General features: G+C 48.5%; 4 protein-coding genes across 5 annotated transcripts; 3 read left to right on the top strand and 1 right to left on the bottom strand.

Annotated features, from left to right (window-relative positions):
• The first annotated feature begins 173 nt into the window (after positions 1-173).
• On the top strand, positions 174-3,329 carry LOC104582220 (translation initiation factor IF-2). Its single transcript, XM_014896261.2, has 4 exons — positions 174-703; positions 1,484-2,798; positions 2,876-2,974; positions 3,069-3,329. Exons 1-4 carry the CDS (start codon positions 296-298, stop codon positions 3,116-3,118), a joined length of 1,872 nt encoding a protein of 623 aa, XP_014751747.1. The 5' UTR covers positions 174-295; the 3' UTR covers positions 3,119-3,329.
• A 2,368-nt stretch (positions 3,330-5,697) lies between these two features.
• On the top strand, positions 5,698-8,339 carry LOC100838766 (peroxiredoxin Q, chloroplastic). Of its 2 annotated transcripts, none has more exons than XM_003564103.4 (3): positions 5,698-6,081; positions 6,223-6,360; positions 7,036-7,773. In XM_003564103.4, the coding sequence occupies exons 1-3, from the start codon at positions 5,872-5,874 to the stop codon at positions 7,633-7,635; spliced, it is 948 nt and encodes a 315-aa protein (XP_003564151.1). In that variant the 5' UTR covers positions 5,698-5,871; the 3' UTR covers positions 7,636-7,773. The 2 variants fall into 2 exon arrangements, with proteins under 2 accessions (XP_003564151.1, XP_003564150.1); XM_003564102.4 differs by lacking the exon at positions 7,036-7,773 and adding an exon at positions 7,831-8,339 and having other exon boundaries at positions 5,728-6,081.
• A 1,685-nt stretch (positions 8,340-10,024) lies between these two features.
• On the top strand, positions 10,025-11,030 carry LOC100838350. The gene has a single exon (XM_003560917.4). It carries the CDS (start codon positions 10,145-10,147, stop codon positions 10,775-10,777), a length of 633 nt encoding a protein of 210 aa, XP_003560965.1. The 5' UTR covers positions 10,025-10,144; the 3' UTR covers positions 10,778-11,030.
• Positions 11,031-13,003: 1,973 nt separating this feature from the next.
• Positions 13,004-15,745, bottom strand: LOC100839282 (2Fe-2S ferredoxin). The gene is made up of 8 exons (XM_003564104.4): positions 15,618-15,745; positions 15,400-15,484; positions 14,987-15,060; positions 14,600-14,658; positions 14,179-14,285; positions 14,012-14,061; positions 13,844-13,926; positions 13,004-13,350 (listed from the first exon to the last, which is right to left on the bottom strand). Exons 2-8 carry the CDS (start codon positions 15,452-15,454, stop codon positions 13,236-13,238), a joined length of 543 nt encoding a protein of 180 aa, XP_003564152.1. The 5' UTR covers positions 15,455-15,484; positions 15,618-15,745; the 3' UTR covers positions 13,004-13,235.
• Between the last annotated feature and the right edge of the window lie 31 nt (positions 15,746-15,776).

Here is a 15,776-nt window from a genome sequence, read left to right on the forward strand (position 1 = left end):
CATGTGTCGAGGAGCGAAAACCCGGCAGCCCACGCGCCAATTGTCCGTCCGCCTTCGGCCGCACCGCGCCGGCCGTGCGCCCACGACGCGCACGCGACCCCGTCGTCCAACTCAAAAACCCCATCCATCCATCCATCCAAGAGCTAGCTAGCTGCCTTGCCTAGCCCCCCCCTCACGTCGCGCCAGGCACTAATACGTAACGTAGTCGCGCACCCAGCACGCCCAGCTAGCTACCTATCATCTTAGCTATATCGACGCCGACGCTGACAAAAGCGCCGGCCGGCAGGCGGCAGCCATGCTGCAACGCGGCGTCGTCAGCCACGCCTCTGCTGCGAACCAGCAGCTGCGGGCGCAGGCCGCGGAGCTGGAGCGGCAGTTCGACGTGTACAAGCTGCGGCTCGCCGAGAAGAGGAGGGACGCCGCCGCTGCCGCCGCCGCCGCCCTGGTGGTGGTGGATCATGATCCTCCTAACATCGGCGTCGAAGACGGCAGCGACGGCAGGGGCGCTGAGAAGGAGGACGATGAGGTGGGGAGGGGTCGGAGGTACGACGCGTACGTGCGGAGGAGGGACGAGAAGCTGCGGCAGGGCTGGCTGGCGCGCATGGAGCGCAAGGAGGCCGAGGTCAAGGCGCTCTGGGCGCGACTCGACCAACCCCGCCGCCCGCTGCACTCCGCGGACCTCACCGCCCCCGCGGCCAGAGAGGTAATTCATCAATCAATTCAAGTTTCAACTCACCCCAACGTGCGCTTCGCGTAGTTTCGATCATAACAATGCACGGTGTTCTCGTTCTCCCCTTCCTTTTTCGCCCGCTGCTCACCACACGGTCGAACGACAACAAGTACAAAACGGATTTACACTTTTCTGCTCTGTCACAAAAGGATTAGAAACTGAAAATTCAGTTGCGCGTGCATCAGTTTGGTTTGCGCATGCAGCCGCTGCCAGACAGATGGTGAACTACTTTTCTTCAAAAAAAAAAAAGATGTGAACTAGGACAAAATGTGTTTGTTGTTCCCTTGGCTGTGCTGGGCATCGATCGATCGCCATTTGTAATTTGGCGGACGCAGCAAGTTTCGCGTTTCTTGTTTGGTGCTGTCTTGTTGACCCGCTGATCCTTTGTGTCCGTGGAACTGGGAAGCTTTGTGCTTTTCTTGTGCTGTTCGGCAAGACCAGTTTGATTAGTTCAGACATCGTATCAGCTGGGGGCAGTTCTTTCGGGTGCGAGTCGTCACGCGCATGTCTTGGTATCCAGCGGTTCTCCTTCTTCTGGTCCGGGGTTGCTGTTTATCTCCAAAGTTAGCTTTCACGCACGCACGCAAACAATGCCGGTAATTTTAGCAGCAACTATAGGATGCAATTTTCGGCCAAGTGGCGTAGATATGGACTAGGGAGTAAGCAAAAATGATGTTACTCATACCAGTAACTTAAGAAGTAGCAGAACAGCAAATAAAGGGCCCAGTGTTTAAATCGTGTCGTTTCCGACAGGTAAAGCCCCGGAACACTGACAAACCGATCTCCCCTGCCCGGCCAAGATGCACCCCGTCCCCGGCAATGAAGCTCCCACGTCTCAAGAGCACCACGACGCCATCCTCTTCACCGGCGGCGGCGGCGGCCAGCCCGAGGCTATCATCCAGCCGGCGAGTCGCGCCGCACCCGGAGCCACAGCCACCCGCCACGCCCCGGAAGGAGAACAGGATGTCACCGCCGTCCACCACGACGACGCCGAGGCAGCAACTCAAGACCCTCTCGCGGACCCGGAGCTCCTTCGTCAAGGACGGCAAGGAAGAACGCGGCGGCGGCAGCGGCAGCAGAGGCTCCTCCTACGCCGTAGCAGGCAGGGAGAGCCCGCGGCCGCCACGTGTCCAGCCCCCGCGGGCCAGCTACGACGGCGGCAGGAAACAGGCCGCTGCTCCCGAGCCGCTCCGCCTGAGGAGATCACGTGCCTCGTCGCCGTTGGTGGCTCCCCGACAGGAGCAAGTCGATTTCTTCGCCAGACTTCAGGAAAACAACGCCCGCAACAAGGACGCTGAAAAAGCGAAGAACACGGGTGCAGACGGCAATGGTGGCAACGATGAGATGGCGAAACCTGATGATACGCCGCCCGGCGATGCCGCGGCGATCACCGGCGACTCCGACACGGAGCCGAGCTACGTGTACGTCAAGAAAGACGGCCAAGCGAAGGGCTTTTGCGCAGACCTCGGCGAGACCTTCGAGGACACCATGGCATCATCATCACCATCATCATCTGAGGCGGAGACTGACAAGACCGTCAAAGAAGAAAGCCCGGCGATTAACGGCGGCGGAGAAGCAGGGTCGTCGTCCCGGGGGGAGAGCTCCTCGGAGTCGCTGTACTCGAACGTGCAGTCGTCCTTCTCCCACGGGTCGGAGCTCGCCGCCGACTCGCCGCTCCGGGCTCTGTCCACCGAGCAGCTGCTGGAGGCCGACGCCGCGATGCTAAGGAAGAAACGGCACGACGAGGAAGACGACGAAGCCGAGCAGAGCATAGTGATCCTGCCGACCACCGGGAAGAGCGGCGGCGTTCCTGTCGTCGCCGGGACTCAATCGCCGATGGTGGACGCGGTGGCAGGGGGGATCAAGAGGTTCCTCACCTTCGGCAAGAAGAACGCCCCCGCCCCCGCCCCCGCCGTTGTCATCGTCGAGCGGGCGCCGCCTCCGGCAGGGGATGATGACATTGTAAACCAAGGATGGGATTCAGCTGATTCGATTAAGCCGGAGATCAGCTGCTCGTACGCCGTCTCCGACGATGATCTGGACAAGAGCTACGTCATCTCTCCGCATGGTAAGTACTTTGTGTACCAAATCGGGAATTTGATCAGGAGATTATCTTCAGTTCTCTGACATCGTATCATATGCTAGGCGCAGTTCGGTCCCTCCAAAGCTTCCCGCCCTCGTCTCCTACGAGACCGGAGCTGAAGGAGACGACGACGCCGCCACCGGCTGCGAGATCACCGAAAGGTTCTGCTGACAAGCTTGGCAATGGCATGCATCCTTAATTATTATATGTCCGCATCTCGCTTCACTAATGCTCTGTTTTATTCTGTCGTTGCAGTGCATCGGTCCTTTTTCTCGTTCTCGACCTTCAAGAACAGAGGGAACTGATGGTGATGGAAGCCGGACATCGGTGCGAAATTGCTGCCATGTAAAATTCAGCTGGTTACATTTTACAGTATTAATTCTGGGTCCTTTGTGTTGTCGATCCATCTGGATAAGTTGATGGATTTCCGGTGTACATGTTACCGATGTTAATGAATCTATACCTCAGATCATGATTGGGTATAAATAGTACTCCCATTTGTCCTAGAACACATGACATTTTGGAGTCTGCACGTATTTAATATGCAACTGTAACAACTATTAATTTTCGTAGGAATAGGTAAGTAAATCATTATAAAAATGGGATTGACTAGGGCTCAGTCGACTGAGAATTTTTGTTTCTCGGTCGACAGCCTAGCCCACCCATTAATTTTATCCGATCATTACGTGCATATAATAACCAGCCTGAATCCCCACGCAACAAGGAAAGAGCTGGAGGCATCTTTGTACCGGCTAGAAGAAGGCTGCAAGGTTCGCAAGCCATGACAGACACACAGACACAGTTATATCACTTGCAGTGTAGGATTCTCCCCTCTCCCCCCCTCTCTCTACACACACAATTATATCAAATTTGTTAGGGAATAATCGCCTAGAAATTTGCATCTAAATTTCAGGTCCAATTTTTAAAAATTGCGCATCGAATTTCACGTGCGAAATTTAAATTGCCCATAAAATTTCACGTGCGAATTTTAAATTGCCCATAAAATTTCACGTGCGAATTTTAAATTGCCCATAAAATTTCACGTGCCAATTTTAAATTGCCCATAAAATTTCAGTGCAATTTTTCAATTGCCCACTAAATTTTAGTTGCAATATTTAAATTGCACCTAAAATTTCGCGTGCAATTTTAAAAATTTCATGCTTAAGAATATGCCAAAGATCGAGTTACGCAAAGAGATATTATGTGCGATAAACCGATAACGGGTTTAAAAATGTGAAAACATCGAATGTGCGATTTCAGCTTCAAAATGTGCAACCTATGAAATTGCACACTTGCACATATAATATTTTTTCCGTTATGGTTTTCGGAATATGCAAATCGTCCAAAATAAAATTGGGATACGGAAAAATAAAATAAATGTACAAAATTATCTTGTATTGCTATTAATTTTACTTTAGTGCACATATATAAAGTTAGAAACAAAAATTAAGAGAAATAAAAATTAAAAGCAAAAATGAAACGATTTATAAACTAGGAACCAAAAATAGAAAAAGGAAAAGGAAACAAAAAAAAGGCAGGGATGCGATCGAACCTGCGACCTGTGGAACAGACTAACGCCACCAGACCAACTACCTTTAGTTGATTTTCTTCGGTTATTATCGTACTTAACTATTTCCTTTTTCGCTGTCGACTGAGAAAACAAATTTCTCAGACGACTAATCCCTAGCAAATCCGTATAAAAATATCACGAAACTATTTTTTATAACAAATCTAATTGTATAATGGTGATGTATCAAGTGAAGATCTCTACTCAGTGAAAAATTGAAAACTTTGAATCATATATACACTAGAAAGGAGATGAAAGATGGAATCTCACGTATTTTATAAAAAAAAACCTTACACTTTTCCACCTTGTTTTTTTTTTCTTCGGAGAAAGTGTTTGTGAATTTTTTTTTACTGAAAAAAGTGTTTAAGTGATTAGGTTCCATATTTATCTCATCCATTTATTTAAGATCTAATGATTGGGACTAAATTTTTTCAGGTGTCTACTGAATAAAAGGTTTTTAGTTATTACATTTGCTTGTATAACTATCTACAAAATCTAAATACATTTTAAATAAGAGATGATTGAATAGATATAAGTTTGATTGTACATGTGGGCTATTTGTAGATTGCCGATGCTATTATCTTGCAGGTAGATGTACAAAAAGAAGGGATTCTCCGATATCGTCGTGTAGCTCGTCCCGTAACACAAATGTATATAGCGTTCCAGCCTCCTTGGGGATAATAATCGTGCTCCTTGCTAAACCTATGATTGAATATACAACTCCTTTACCGAGAAAGAGTCATCTCACATGACGACATATTCACTGACCGTGGAACTCACAAGTTGCAACTTAGGAAACCTTTTATGTTGTTGTCTCTTATTGCACTATGTGTTATAATTTTTCGTAGCCGACCCAATCAAGTCAGCGTGGGTCTTCTCTCAACAAACATCAACCACTGTGATGGCGAGCCACAACCTCTCTCCTCCTTCATGTTTGTCTTATGAGTCGTGCAACCACGCCAAGATACATTAGATGGCTTTCATGGCAATTTAGATGGATGTGGTGTAATGGGACAACGTGGTCGGGGTTGTCGTGTTTGTATGAAGATGGTTGCGTGAGAGTTGCATTTTGTGGCGTAATGAAATATGATTTCAGAGCGTTACAGATGTTAAGGCACTTTGTGAAACATACATTTGGCGCGAAAAGATCTAACTCACAAATTGTGGTTATATGTTGCCCCAATCTTTAGATTTGTGTGTTTTGTGAAGAAAAAATATTGGAAGAGAACAATTGGAGACCGGCTTTGCGTTAACTCAAGGAAAGGTGTCTCTCGTGTGTGTGCCTACACGGTGGAAAAGAACCAAGCAGCAACGGGCAGCGGGTTAGGCCACGTAGGCACAAAACCCCTCCCCCCATCTCATCCTGATATCCCCGAGCTCCGAACCAACCATCCATCACAGTTCACAGCAGGTTCCCGTTCCTCCAGAGAAAACCAAGATCAGAGCAGGCCGGGGCGGAGTTACTCGTCGAGTTCCACGACTCGATCCAAGATGGCATTCGCCGCCTCCACAGCCTGCTGCAAGCCTTCTCCGCTGCTGGCTCCTCGGGCGTCGTCCCTCCGCGCGCAGGCGGTCCTCTGCAGGCCCTCCTCCACCGCGACCACGCCCCGCGGCCTCAGGGCAGCGGCGCCCGCATCCGCATTCGCGCAAACGCCTGCGCCCCGCCGCCGCGCCGCGTCCACGGGCATCGTCTGTGGCAAGGTGCGTGCCATGTGTTCGACTGTATGCGCGTGCCGCCTAATATGATGCGGTGATTGGTTTGGGTTGGGTTCCTGCTGCTTGAACTCATTCGTGGTGTGGTCGAATTGAATTGGATTTGGTTCGTGTTGCTTTGCTCTGTAGGTGACCAAGGGCAGCGTCCCGCCCAATTTCACCCTGAAAGACCAGGACGGCAAGACGGTGTCGCTCTCCAAGTACAAGGGCAAGCCCGTCGTCCTCTACTTCTACCCCGCTGATGAAACGCCCGGCTGCACCAAGCAGGTCAGTCATGTTTTTCTTTTTTCAAATTTCTACACACCAATCCATTCAGTTTAACGGAAGATAAATGATTCAGTTGTTGAAACACTACAAACGACAATCATTAACTATTCCATCAACAATCGTTAACCCATATCATTGTCGACTCTAATTGGGAAAGGCGGTATTGCTCTGGTTTTAGAGACAGGAATGCAAATCAAGGGGTATTCAAATTTGGGTGCATTTTTACCTATTATACCCAACCAAGCCCACTGGCGAACGCCAAATCGAGCTTTGCTCGTCAGCATGGCTCGCTCTGTGCCGTTCAGCCATGGCCATCTCAGTATTGGACTCCCTTGTTCATACATTGCAAACCTCGACGTCGTTTCTGCCTACGCCATGTCAATCCATTCACTGGTTTCCATCTGGTCGCTCTCCACCATTAACCACTTCAGCGAGGTGTCCATGGCTCCATGCCATGCTCTGCTTGCGCTTTTACGATGGTGGCCTCGTCTTAGCCGTCCGTGTTCATAGGAATCAACCATCGAAAGAAAAGAAAAACATTTGCATGAATAGAGTAGCAAATGCGATATATTATCTGCCAAAAAATTTGGATGGCTAACTCTCCCGCTTTAAATACACTAGTAACTCTATTTTTTCCGCTTGTTAATATCATCATATTTCGTCCAAATTAATCAGATTATTCGCCGGCGCGAGAAGACATTTACGGCCTTTGGATCCTTCGGGGCCAGTTCACCGCTAGCATCTCCTCTCCCTTCCAAACGCCATGGCTCGACCGCTGTCCAGGCCCTCCTCTCTTCTCCTGACCACACTCCCCAACAACACCGGCTTCCAATTCCATCTCAAGGAGGCATCCAAGCAGCGGCGGCGGCGTCAAAGAGGCAGCCGACACAAGAACCCGGCACCGGGGAGGAGATCACTGTCAACGCCGGAGGGCGGACTTGCGAGCTGCCGACATGGGCCCTGATCGGCGGTATCACGGCAGGAGTTGCCCTAGCGCTGGCACTGTCGGTGGACGCAGGCCCGGCAATGGCGCTGGGGCCGGAGGGCCCCCTGGTGGAGGAGTTCTGGGACAACATGCGCCGGTACGGGCTGTACGCGCTGACGGTGAGCACGGGGTTCGCGTGGGCGCTGGTGCAGCCCATCGTGGAGCTGCTCAGGAACCCCATCACGGCCGTGCTCATCATCTTCGTCATTGCCGGCGGCGGCGTCCTCGTGTCTCAGGTCATCAACGCCATGGCCGGCAACTCCGACTTCATCTACATGTACGAGCAGTAGCCATATAAGCTAAGCTAGCGCGCGTGGTAGGGGAACGTAGTATGGCACGTGGCAGTGATGGATGCACGAATGATTTTGGACGAAATATGATGAGAAACATTTAATAAAGTTGGCATTGTACTTGCTCTGGAATCTGAATCCAATTCCAAGGCGGGGGGATGTGAATGTGAATTTGTGAATGTGGAATATATGCAGGCGTGCGCGTTCAGGGACTCGTACGAGAAGTACAAGAAGGCGGGGGCGGAGGTGATCGGGATCAGCGGGGACGACGCGGCGTCGCACAAGGCGTTCGCCAAGAAGTACAAGCTGCCGTTCACGCTGCTGAGCGACGAAGGGAACAAGGTGCGCAAGGAGTGGGGTGTGCCGTCGGACCTGTTCGGGACGCTGCCGGGGCGGCAGACCTACGTGCTGGACAAGAAGGGCGTCGTGCAGTACGTCTACAACAACCAGTTCCAGCCCGAGAAGCACATCGGCGAGACGCTCAAGATCATCCAGAACCTCTGAACATCAGTATTCTGAATTTCTGATCGTCTCGTCCCCAGATAATTTCTTTCTTCCCTATCTCTGCCTCGATCTGTGTAACTAGACACTTGAAGGTGATATGTCTGCATGTAGAGTCCTCATTTTGATGTGTAATATATAATCCGCCAGTCTTGATCCGTTTTTCCTTGATATAATCCTCAGCCTAAACGCCGTTCGGTGAATTCTGGCTACCTGGAGTAATTCTCATCACCGATGGAGTCTTTGACTTGTGCGTACGATCCACGTCGCAAGATTTACCGGGACTACGTACGTTCTACTGCTGTTCAGCAGGTTCTGTACAACTCTTTTTGGACGAGAGCTAGAAAAGAAAGGACGTGAAAAAACGCACGCGGCAGCTGGTATCGTGCACGGCACGTAGATCCTACGAGTTTACGCCTGCCAAGAATTAACCCGAACCTTCCTTTTTTTTTTAACCCAGCTGGCTGCACCACCGTACCATAATAATCTGGCGCAAGCCTGCGCCTTCGTCCCATGCTCCTTTCACGGGACCGAAAGCCACCGGGGCTCCATCGGCCAGACCGAACGGGCCGCAGCGCAAGCGGGAAATGGTAATCGCACCACTGTTTTGGCAATACAAGAGTTCGGATGTTGGCAAAGTTCACCCTAACAAAGTTTGATCCTTGTTTGGATAAGTGTACTAGTAATATTTTTGTAAGCCGATGTCTCACTATTAACTTCAGGTCATTTTTTCTTGCCAAAATAGGCTAACTTATAGGCAACAAAAACCTTGACCAAAAATTTGGCTGGCCAATAGGCACTAGCGCGTAGTTTTACACCATGTAACCTTCTTCAGTAACCCGATGGTCAAGACTCCAAACAACTAATGAAAGGTTTGAGACATGAATATAAATCCCAAACAAAACAAATACAGGTTCAGACAAATAAGGCGGCATGACTGGGTGGCTGAATTCTAAGGATTTAAAGTTCTAAACAACTCTTACACAAATATACAAAGGTGTAGTATCCCTACAATCCATTTGTAACATTTATTTATTTTTCTTTGTTCAAATTAGAGAAGATAATGGTAAGTTACCTTTGTTGTGTAAACAAAATTAGAATGCTCCCATTTCAAAAGAAAAGGCAAGGTGAATTCATATCACGAAAGTTCAAATGGGAGGAAAGATCGAGTTTTTACCTCCACCAAAAAATAATCATCTTCATAAAATTGCATAGAAGGTGAAGCCGCAAATTGGATTATTAACGGTGTTGAACTCTTAGATGACATTGTGCTTTCTTCGAATGAAAGAAGGGGAATTTTCCTACATGAATAGAAAAAACACAATGATTTCATAATTCTATTGTGTGGTTGATGCTAAGATGCGACACCTTCGGCACCAGCTCGCCCTCATCATCACCATGTCGTATTCCGCTGCGCGGTCGGTAGTGCATCACATCATAACATATACGGTGGGGTCACGCCATAACACGTCACTCCTCACGCAACGCACGTCCGTGGTCACATCACAACACGTGACGCCACACGCATCGACGCACGTCCGTGGGTCACGCCATAACACGTGACTCGATCCGCAGGCACCGCCCAGCACAAGGTTTAGTAGACATACGAACAGACGGCACCCTGGTACATCTAGCATACTCCACCTTGTACATATCTCTAGGACTAAGGGGGCCTTCATCTTCAAGTCTCGCCTTGTAAGTTTAGCATGAGAAAAAAATAAGACCAAGTTAAGGAAATAAAATGAAAATCCGGCATCCACCACAGCATCTCCTAGTCCCCTCCCACGGATCCCCAGCATCTTCTCTCCTGATCCGCTCCTCGGTCTCGGCATCCAACGGCCCAGACTCAATCGCCCACCTCCTCCTCCCAGCCATTAAATACCCGCCTCCGCGTTCCTGCCCACTTCCCCACTCGCCCAGCCCCTCCTCTGAACTCTGATCAATCCTCTCTTCCCAGACGGAGCAAAAGCAACCGCGAGACGAAAGAGAGCGCCGGCGAGAGTTCGAGATGGACCTCCTGGAGCGGCACCTCGACGCCGTCGCCTTCCGCGCCTACTCCCTCCCCGAGGTCGCCGCGGCCTGGACCTGCCTCGCCGCCGCCCTCGCCGCCGCCGCCGCGGCGGGGCTCTGGCGCCGACGGTCCTCCACTGCGCCGTCCGATGCGATCGCGGGAGACGCGAACTCGAAGCCTCTGGAGTCGGAGCGGTGTCCTCCGCCGTTGATGATGTCGTCTCCGCCGGAGAAGGAGAGGCTTCCGGAGCCGAAATCGTCGTCGGCGCCGGCGCCGAGGGAGAGGTACACGGCGTACTACTACGACGACAGCGGCTGCGTCGGAAGCTGCTACATGGACGAGGAGGAAGAGGGGGAGGAGGATCAGGATATGGAAGATGAAGAGGGTGTATACGGGCCGCCGGCGCCGGAGGAGACGGATCCGTTCCAGTGGGAGGTGGTGAGGTCGCTGCCTCTCACGGCGCCTGCGCGGTACGGAATCTCCAGGCCGCCGCTCGGAGGCAGCGTCGTCAGGTTGTGGGACCAGGCCGCCGGGACCGGTAGGGGCTTCACGGCGAGCCCGAGACGACGGAGTGGTACAGCCGCCGCCGCTGATCTCGGCCTCCTCGTCACTCCAAAATACTGCTACTAGCAGCACATCAACACAGAGCAGTCGTAGACCAGTAGCTTTGGATTCGGAAGCAAAATTGTTTCCGTAGCTTTAGCCGTTGTTGTTGGAATAACATTGTAATCCTATCCAAACTTTGCGCGCTGGCTGCGCAACCGGTGTCCAGGCTTGGGACTTGGGAGCATTGGGTTCATCATCTGCCTGACAATCCATCGATGAACTGAATGCTCTGTAGAAAGAAATTAACGTGTTCAGTTGAGCGACGTGTTTTCTCCCTCGGATCTGAAGTCCCGGTGACGGACAGCTTTGGACGTGACAGTACGTTTTTCGTGCTAATCACGGACTCTCTCTCTCTGTCAGGCTCGCTACGACACGCAAGTTTACCCGTGGTGTGCTTCACCTACCTTTGCCAGCAGTCTTCAAGAAGGCAAGGCCCCTTTTGTTGGCACTGATCTCTGATAGTAGTAGTATCCACTAGCGCAAAGCAGCAGAGCACTGGTTAACGTCATGTCAGGAAACGCCACATGTACGCGTACTCTGTGCTCAATCGACAGCTCCGGCGCCGATCGTATGGTAATGGCAGTGGGTACTACGGGTAGCTCAGCCGCCTCCAGACATTCGTACGTTGGATCTCTGCGTGTGCCGTTGGCTCCCTCTGCACCTACCGGGGGGCACGGCCAGAGAGAGTAATTTGGCCATTTAGAGACGGTTGGTGCGACATCACTGCAGTCAAGGTTCAGTTCGAGCTACATTTGGTCTGGATCTGGTATTTTCTGATGCCTTTTTTCTTCTTCTTCTTCGTTCCGTTTTGTTTCAACTGGCTCCACAGGGTTAACCTGAGCTCGGTCGCATATTTGTCATCGAGCAGAGACGGAGGGGAGTGCACCAAGGAATGGCTAGTTTCTTCCGCTGTGTTCATTAGGGATCTCCTGAAGGAATTGTGCTGCCACGGAGAAGCATCAGCCGTGGCGGTGCGGTTTTTTTTTTGGCTGCGTTTGGGTACAGTAAATTATCACAATCCAGTTTGTCTTGTCTTTTTTTTCTAATCTATTTTATACTCCGTCCTGCTCCCTCCGTCCCATATTAAATGTATCAAATTTGTCAAAATATGAATGTATTTATACACAAAATGCATTTAGATTCATATAATATTTTGACAGGAAAAGTCATCGGCTAACAATTTTGAAATAAAAAGCGGAGGATACCCGACCCAACAGAAGAGATAGGGAGACTCAATCGACTGCCCAAGCTGGGAGCTTTGACATTACTCTTGAGGACGATGTTTTGAAACAAAATGAGTAAAACAACGATCTGAAAAGGCAACCGCAAAGGTCCTGGAAACTACTAGACGGTGCGGCACCGACTAGAATAGTTTGTTTGGAGATTACATCACGCACTCTTGTGGTACGTTTTCGTTTCTTTTCCTCCGTCCACAATCCACTGGTCAAGAACACATAGGCGGCCAAATGAAAATATGAAGCTGCGGCCGAACTTTTGGCTGTCATACATTCGTACACCACTACTCATACATTCGTACACCAGTACACCGTTCCATAAAAATTGTCACGAATTTGAACTAAAGCTAATTCAAATCCATGCCAATCTTTATGAAACGGAGGGAGTATTTACCTAGTGCTGGCCGGTGGGGCCGATTAATCTTAGCCTCATGTCAACATCACCACGTATAACAACTCCGTGGACTGCGGTCCTATTCTAAAGAGCAAAATGCTGCAACCACTGTTCTAGAAAAAAGAACATCTACCTCATAATCCATGCGTCGCAGATAGACCGTGCTGCCGTAGTTCTTTAGGACTTGTTCATTTCACTCTCGTTTCCCATTCCGGTGGGTATCAACAGATTTGGAGTTCAATTCCATCTCATTCCCTTTCGTTCCTTTCCGATCCCTTCGTAACCAAAGAGGCCTGGATTGGCGAGAATTGAGAGGGATTGAGGGGGGAAATAAACTACAATCTCTCAATTTCTGTCATTCCCTCCAGATTTGCAGGAATTCGATTAAAATGGAGAGGGCCTTAGGAATTTGAAAGAATTATCCCAGAGCCCCAAAGGACTGTAACTTTTGCAAAGGGGCTCGTCCCAAACAACATTTCAGCAATTCAGTGACTGATTTACAACAAACGGCTTTCTTCCACGTCATTCTCAATTTCTCATGAAAGTGCATGCAAACTGTAAATTGCGTCAATCACGAATATGACCACAAACTCTTAGCAATGAACCCGGCATTTTCAGGCGTGGCAGCAGGCATACATGTATACCGAGAATGGGGGAGAACAGACGACACTAGCAGTCTGGTGTACACATGCCTAAGCATTGTTTATTCACCTGAGCCCGTTGCAAAGACAAACAATGATCTTGTAAGTAACAAAATGTCCGGAAACATCATGAGTTTTTGGAGACCATTCTGCAGTGAAGTTACATGTTAAGGTACAAAATTGTTGGTGCTCTAAGAATTCGTATGCCTTCTTCAGTGTGGTTTTGGTACAAAGCCATCTACTGCAAAGTTTCGTGTAGCTGCAGGTAATGCGAGTCGGACACCGTCGAGTTCAGGCTTTGCTATTACTTGACAGCCAAGACGAGACCTGAAAAGGTTATGTACCGAATTGATTATATCTTAATGATATTCAATATATATATTACAACTATGTTTGCTCGTTAAAAAGGTTCCCTAGAAAGAAAGTAAAACAGATCAATCTCCTTTGCAAAACTAGTAACGTGATATTTATACATTTACAGATTGCTTGTATGATTGTGTGGGGATAACCAAACTAGCCATTTCATCAGTTAGTGAAGTTATCTTTTCATTTCCATTATACATTAATAAAAGTGTCCTGGACCCTCCTGGTTGACACTGTGACAGCATGCAAGGTTGCAAAGAACGGAGGTGGTACACTAGGTTGTATCTACACCTATCATGGTTTTTATATACCATTAAGAAAAATCATGATACCAGTACACATAAATATTTCTGGGGAAAATTCCTGGCATTGTCCAGAAAGCGCAATTAACAGGTGCATTTTAAGATAATTAAATATATAAACAAGCAAAGAATCCTTTATGAAATCTTTTACTTACGTTTCTGTGAGCCCAAAAGCAAGGTCAAGCATATCATTTTCCTCATCTGTTGGATCTTCTAGCTTGTTATAGTGTTTTACATCCTGGATTAGATTGCAATTGCCAGTCAGTATTACCTCAGCTTCCACAACAGAAGAGAAACTAGCATAGGTTATACCAAGAACATACCATTACAATGACATGACAAGTAGAACAGGCTAGCGATCCTTCACATGCCCCTGCAGTTGCAAAAATAAAAGACCAGGTTATTACCTTACAACTAAATGTCTGCAGACAGATCATAGAAGGACAAAGTGAAATAAAAAATGGAAAAAGGCACAGCTTCTGTGACAAACCTTCAAGTTCTATGTCATTTTCATGAGCAGCTTCTAACATGGACATTCCAACAGGAACACTGATCGTCTGCTCGCTGCCATCCTTGTTGACAAATGTTACAGAGATTCTGTACAGGGCAGAAAAAAGAGCCTTCATCAGAAGGTTTATTCCTTAGCCCAAGTCAAATAATTGCACAAAAGCTGAAGACTAAAATTCGGCAATATTGATCAAGCTACTGCTTCAGGACAGATATTTTCTCTAGATGTGGAAGGACAGTCCATCAAAGGTGATAAAATGTTAATAAAAAATCACTTTAGGAAATAGTATAGATTCTGGACTAATATATGGCTTACCCCAAAGATAGAAAGATGAAAGATACATAGTCTAGGTGTTCAAATTTCCTGTTGTTTAAAAAATGAAAGGAGAGACAAATACACTCACTTCTCCTTGTCCTCGCTTCCTTCATGACTACTTGTCGCAGTAGAGAAGAGGATGCTCTTCTGAAAAATATAGACTAGTGTTCATTATAAATACAGAAACTTTGCAAAAAAGTTCCAAGAAAAGGCAGTATTTGCACATGCATGCGGAGGCGACCAAATGATGTACAGGTAGAGAAAAGATAATCTCAACCTTTGTTTTACAAAACTTGAGAACTGAATCTGGAATGCGAAAATTACTATGTGCATCATGTATAGAACAGTTATATCACTGAGATGGTTACATTCCAAGTCACAGAAGATATAGAGTGCAATAAGGCATGATCATTTAAGTTCTCCACTGGCAATCACAAGTTAACAACGATACTAGTAGTAGAATAATAGGACTAACCGCTGGAGCTGAATGCCTACTGAGTTGACCTTGGTAGTAACTGCTGTTAATGCTATTGCTTGTCAAGTTGCCCCCTGCACAAAATTAACAATACTCAAACATCAATTAGAAGGCAGAACCAAATCTTCACCTTCAATAAAGGTTACTCAACACTAGAGATCAAGAAACATGATTCTCATCCCCGGAATTAACTATCATCACCAATGACTATATAATTAGAATAGTAGCCGCTAGTAGCCGCAGCACCCGAAACATTGGGTGCAAACACAACACGGATGCATCACATGTTTATGAATTCATATTTTCTTAGGCCACAAGCATAAGTCCAAAGACAACCATTTTCTCCTAATTCATGTGCAATAACCAATAAAGGCACGGACAGTGTCGCCCGAGAAGAGGGGAAGGATACCAACCAGCTCTAGTCTCGCGCAGAAGCCGCGTTCCGAGCTGAAAGATCCTTGAGAACATGGCAGCAGCCGAGCCTAGTACCTCCTAACCCTAGAACAATTCAACGAACCACGAAGTCAGCACAACTGCGGGCTAGGCTAGAAATTTGCCGCGCAGATTCGTGAGATAACCTGGTGGCGGAAAGGATCCACAGAAAAATGCTGGAGCAGAGCTCGATACGAACCTTCCGTAAGCGCCGCCCGAGCCAGCCGCCGGTCTCTTTCGACGACGGCGGGAAGGAAGGGGAGAGACGACGAGTGGGGTGGGGAAGGCTGAGCCGTGGCAGAGTCTGGAACCAGCACCGCCTATTGGTACATGGGCCGGGTAAAAGCGGGCTGGAGAA

This window comes from Brachypodium distachyon, chromosome 1 (genome assembly GCF_000005505.3).
Source record: "Brachypodium distachyon strain Bd21 chromosome 1, Brachypodium_distachyon_v3.0, whole genome shotgun sequence".
Classification (NCBI taxonomy): domain Eukaryota; kingdom Viridiplantae; phylum Streptophyta; class Magnoliopsida; order Poales; family Poaceae; genus Brachypodium; species Brachypodium distachyon.

Bases quoted from the DNA above. Each gene is read 5' to 3' on its own strand.
- LOC104582220 (XM_014896261.2), top strand. From the start codon at position 296: ATGCTGCAACGCGGCGTCGTCAGCCACGCCTCTGCTGCGAACCAGCAG. The intron at 704-1,483 runs GTAATTCATCAA...CGTTTCCGACAG, and splicing joins CCGCCCCCGCGGCCAGAGAG to GTAAAGCCCCGGAACACTGA. The intron at 2,799-2,875 runs GTAAGTACTTTG...ATCATATGCTAG, and splicing joins CTACGTCATCTCTCCGCATG to GCGCAGTTCGGTCCCTCCAA.
- LOC100838766 (XM_003564103.4), top strand. From the start codon at position 5,872: ATGGCATTCGCCGCCTCCACAGCCTGCTGCAAGCCTTCTCCGCTGCTG. The intron at 6,082-6,222 runs GTGCGTGCCATG...TTTGCTCTGTAG, and splicing joins CGGGCATCGTCTGTGGCAAG to GTGACCAAGGGCAGCGTCCC. The intron at 6,361-7,035 runs GTCAGTCATGTT...CAAATTAATCAG, and splicing joins CGCCCGGCTGCACCAAGCAG to ATTATTCGCCGGCGCGAGAA.
- LOC100838350 (XM_003560917.4), top strand. From the start codon at position 10,145: ATGGACCTCCTGGAGCGGCACCTCGACGCCGTCGCCTTCCGCGCCTAC.
- LOC100839282 (XM_003564104.4), bottom strand. From the start codon at position 15,454: ATGTTCTCAAGGATCTTTCAGCTCGGAACGCGGCTTCTGCGCGAGACT. The intron at 14,659-14,986 runs GTTAGTCCTATT...TATATTTTTCAG, and splicing joins GTAGGCATTCAGCTCCAGCG to AAGAGCATCCTCTTCTCTAC. The intron at 13,927-14,011 runs GTATGTTCTTGG...AATCTAATCCAG, and splicing joins CTTGTCATGTCATTGTAATG to GATGTAAAACACTATAACAA.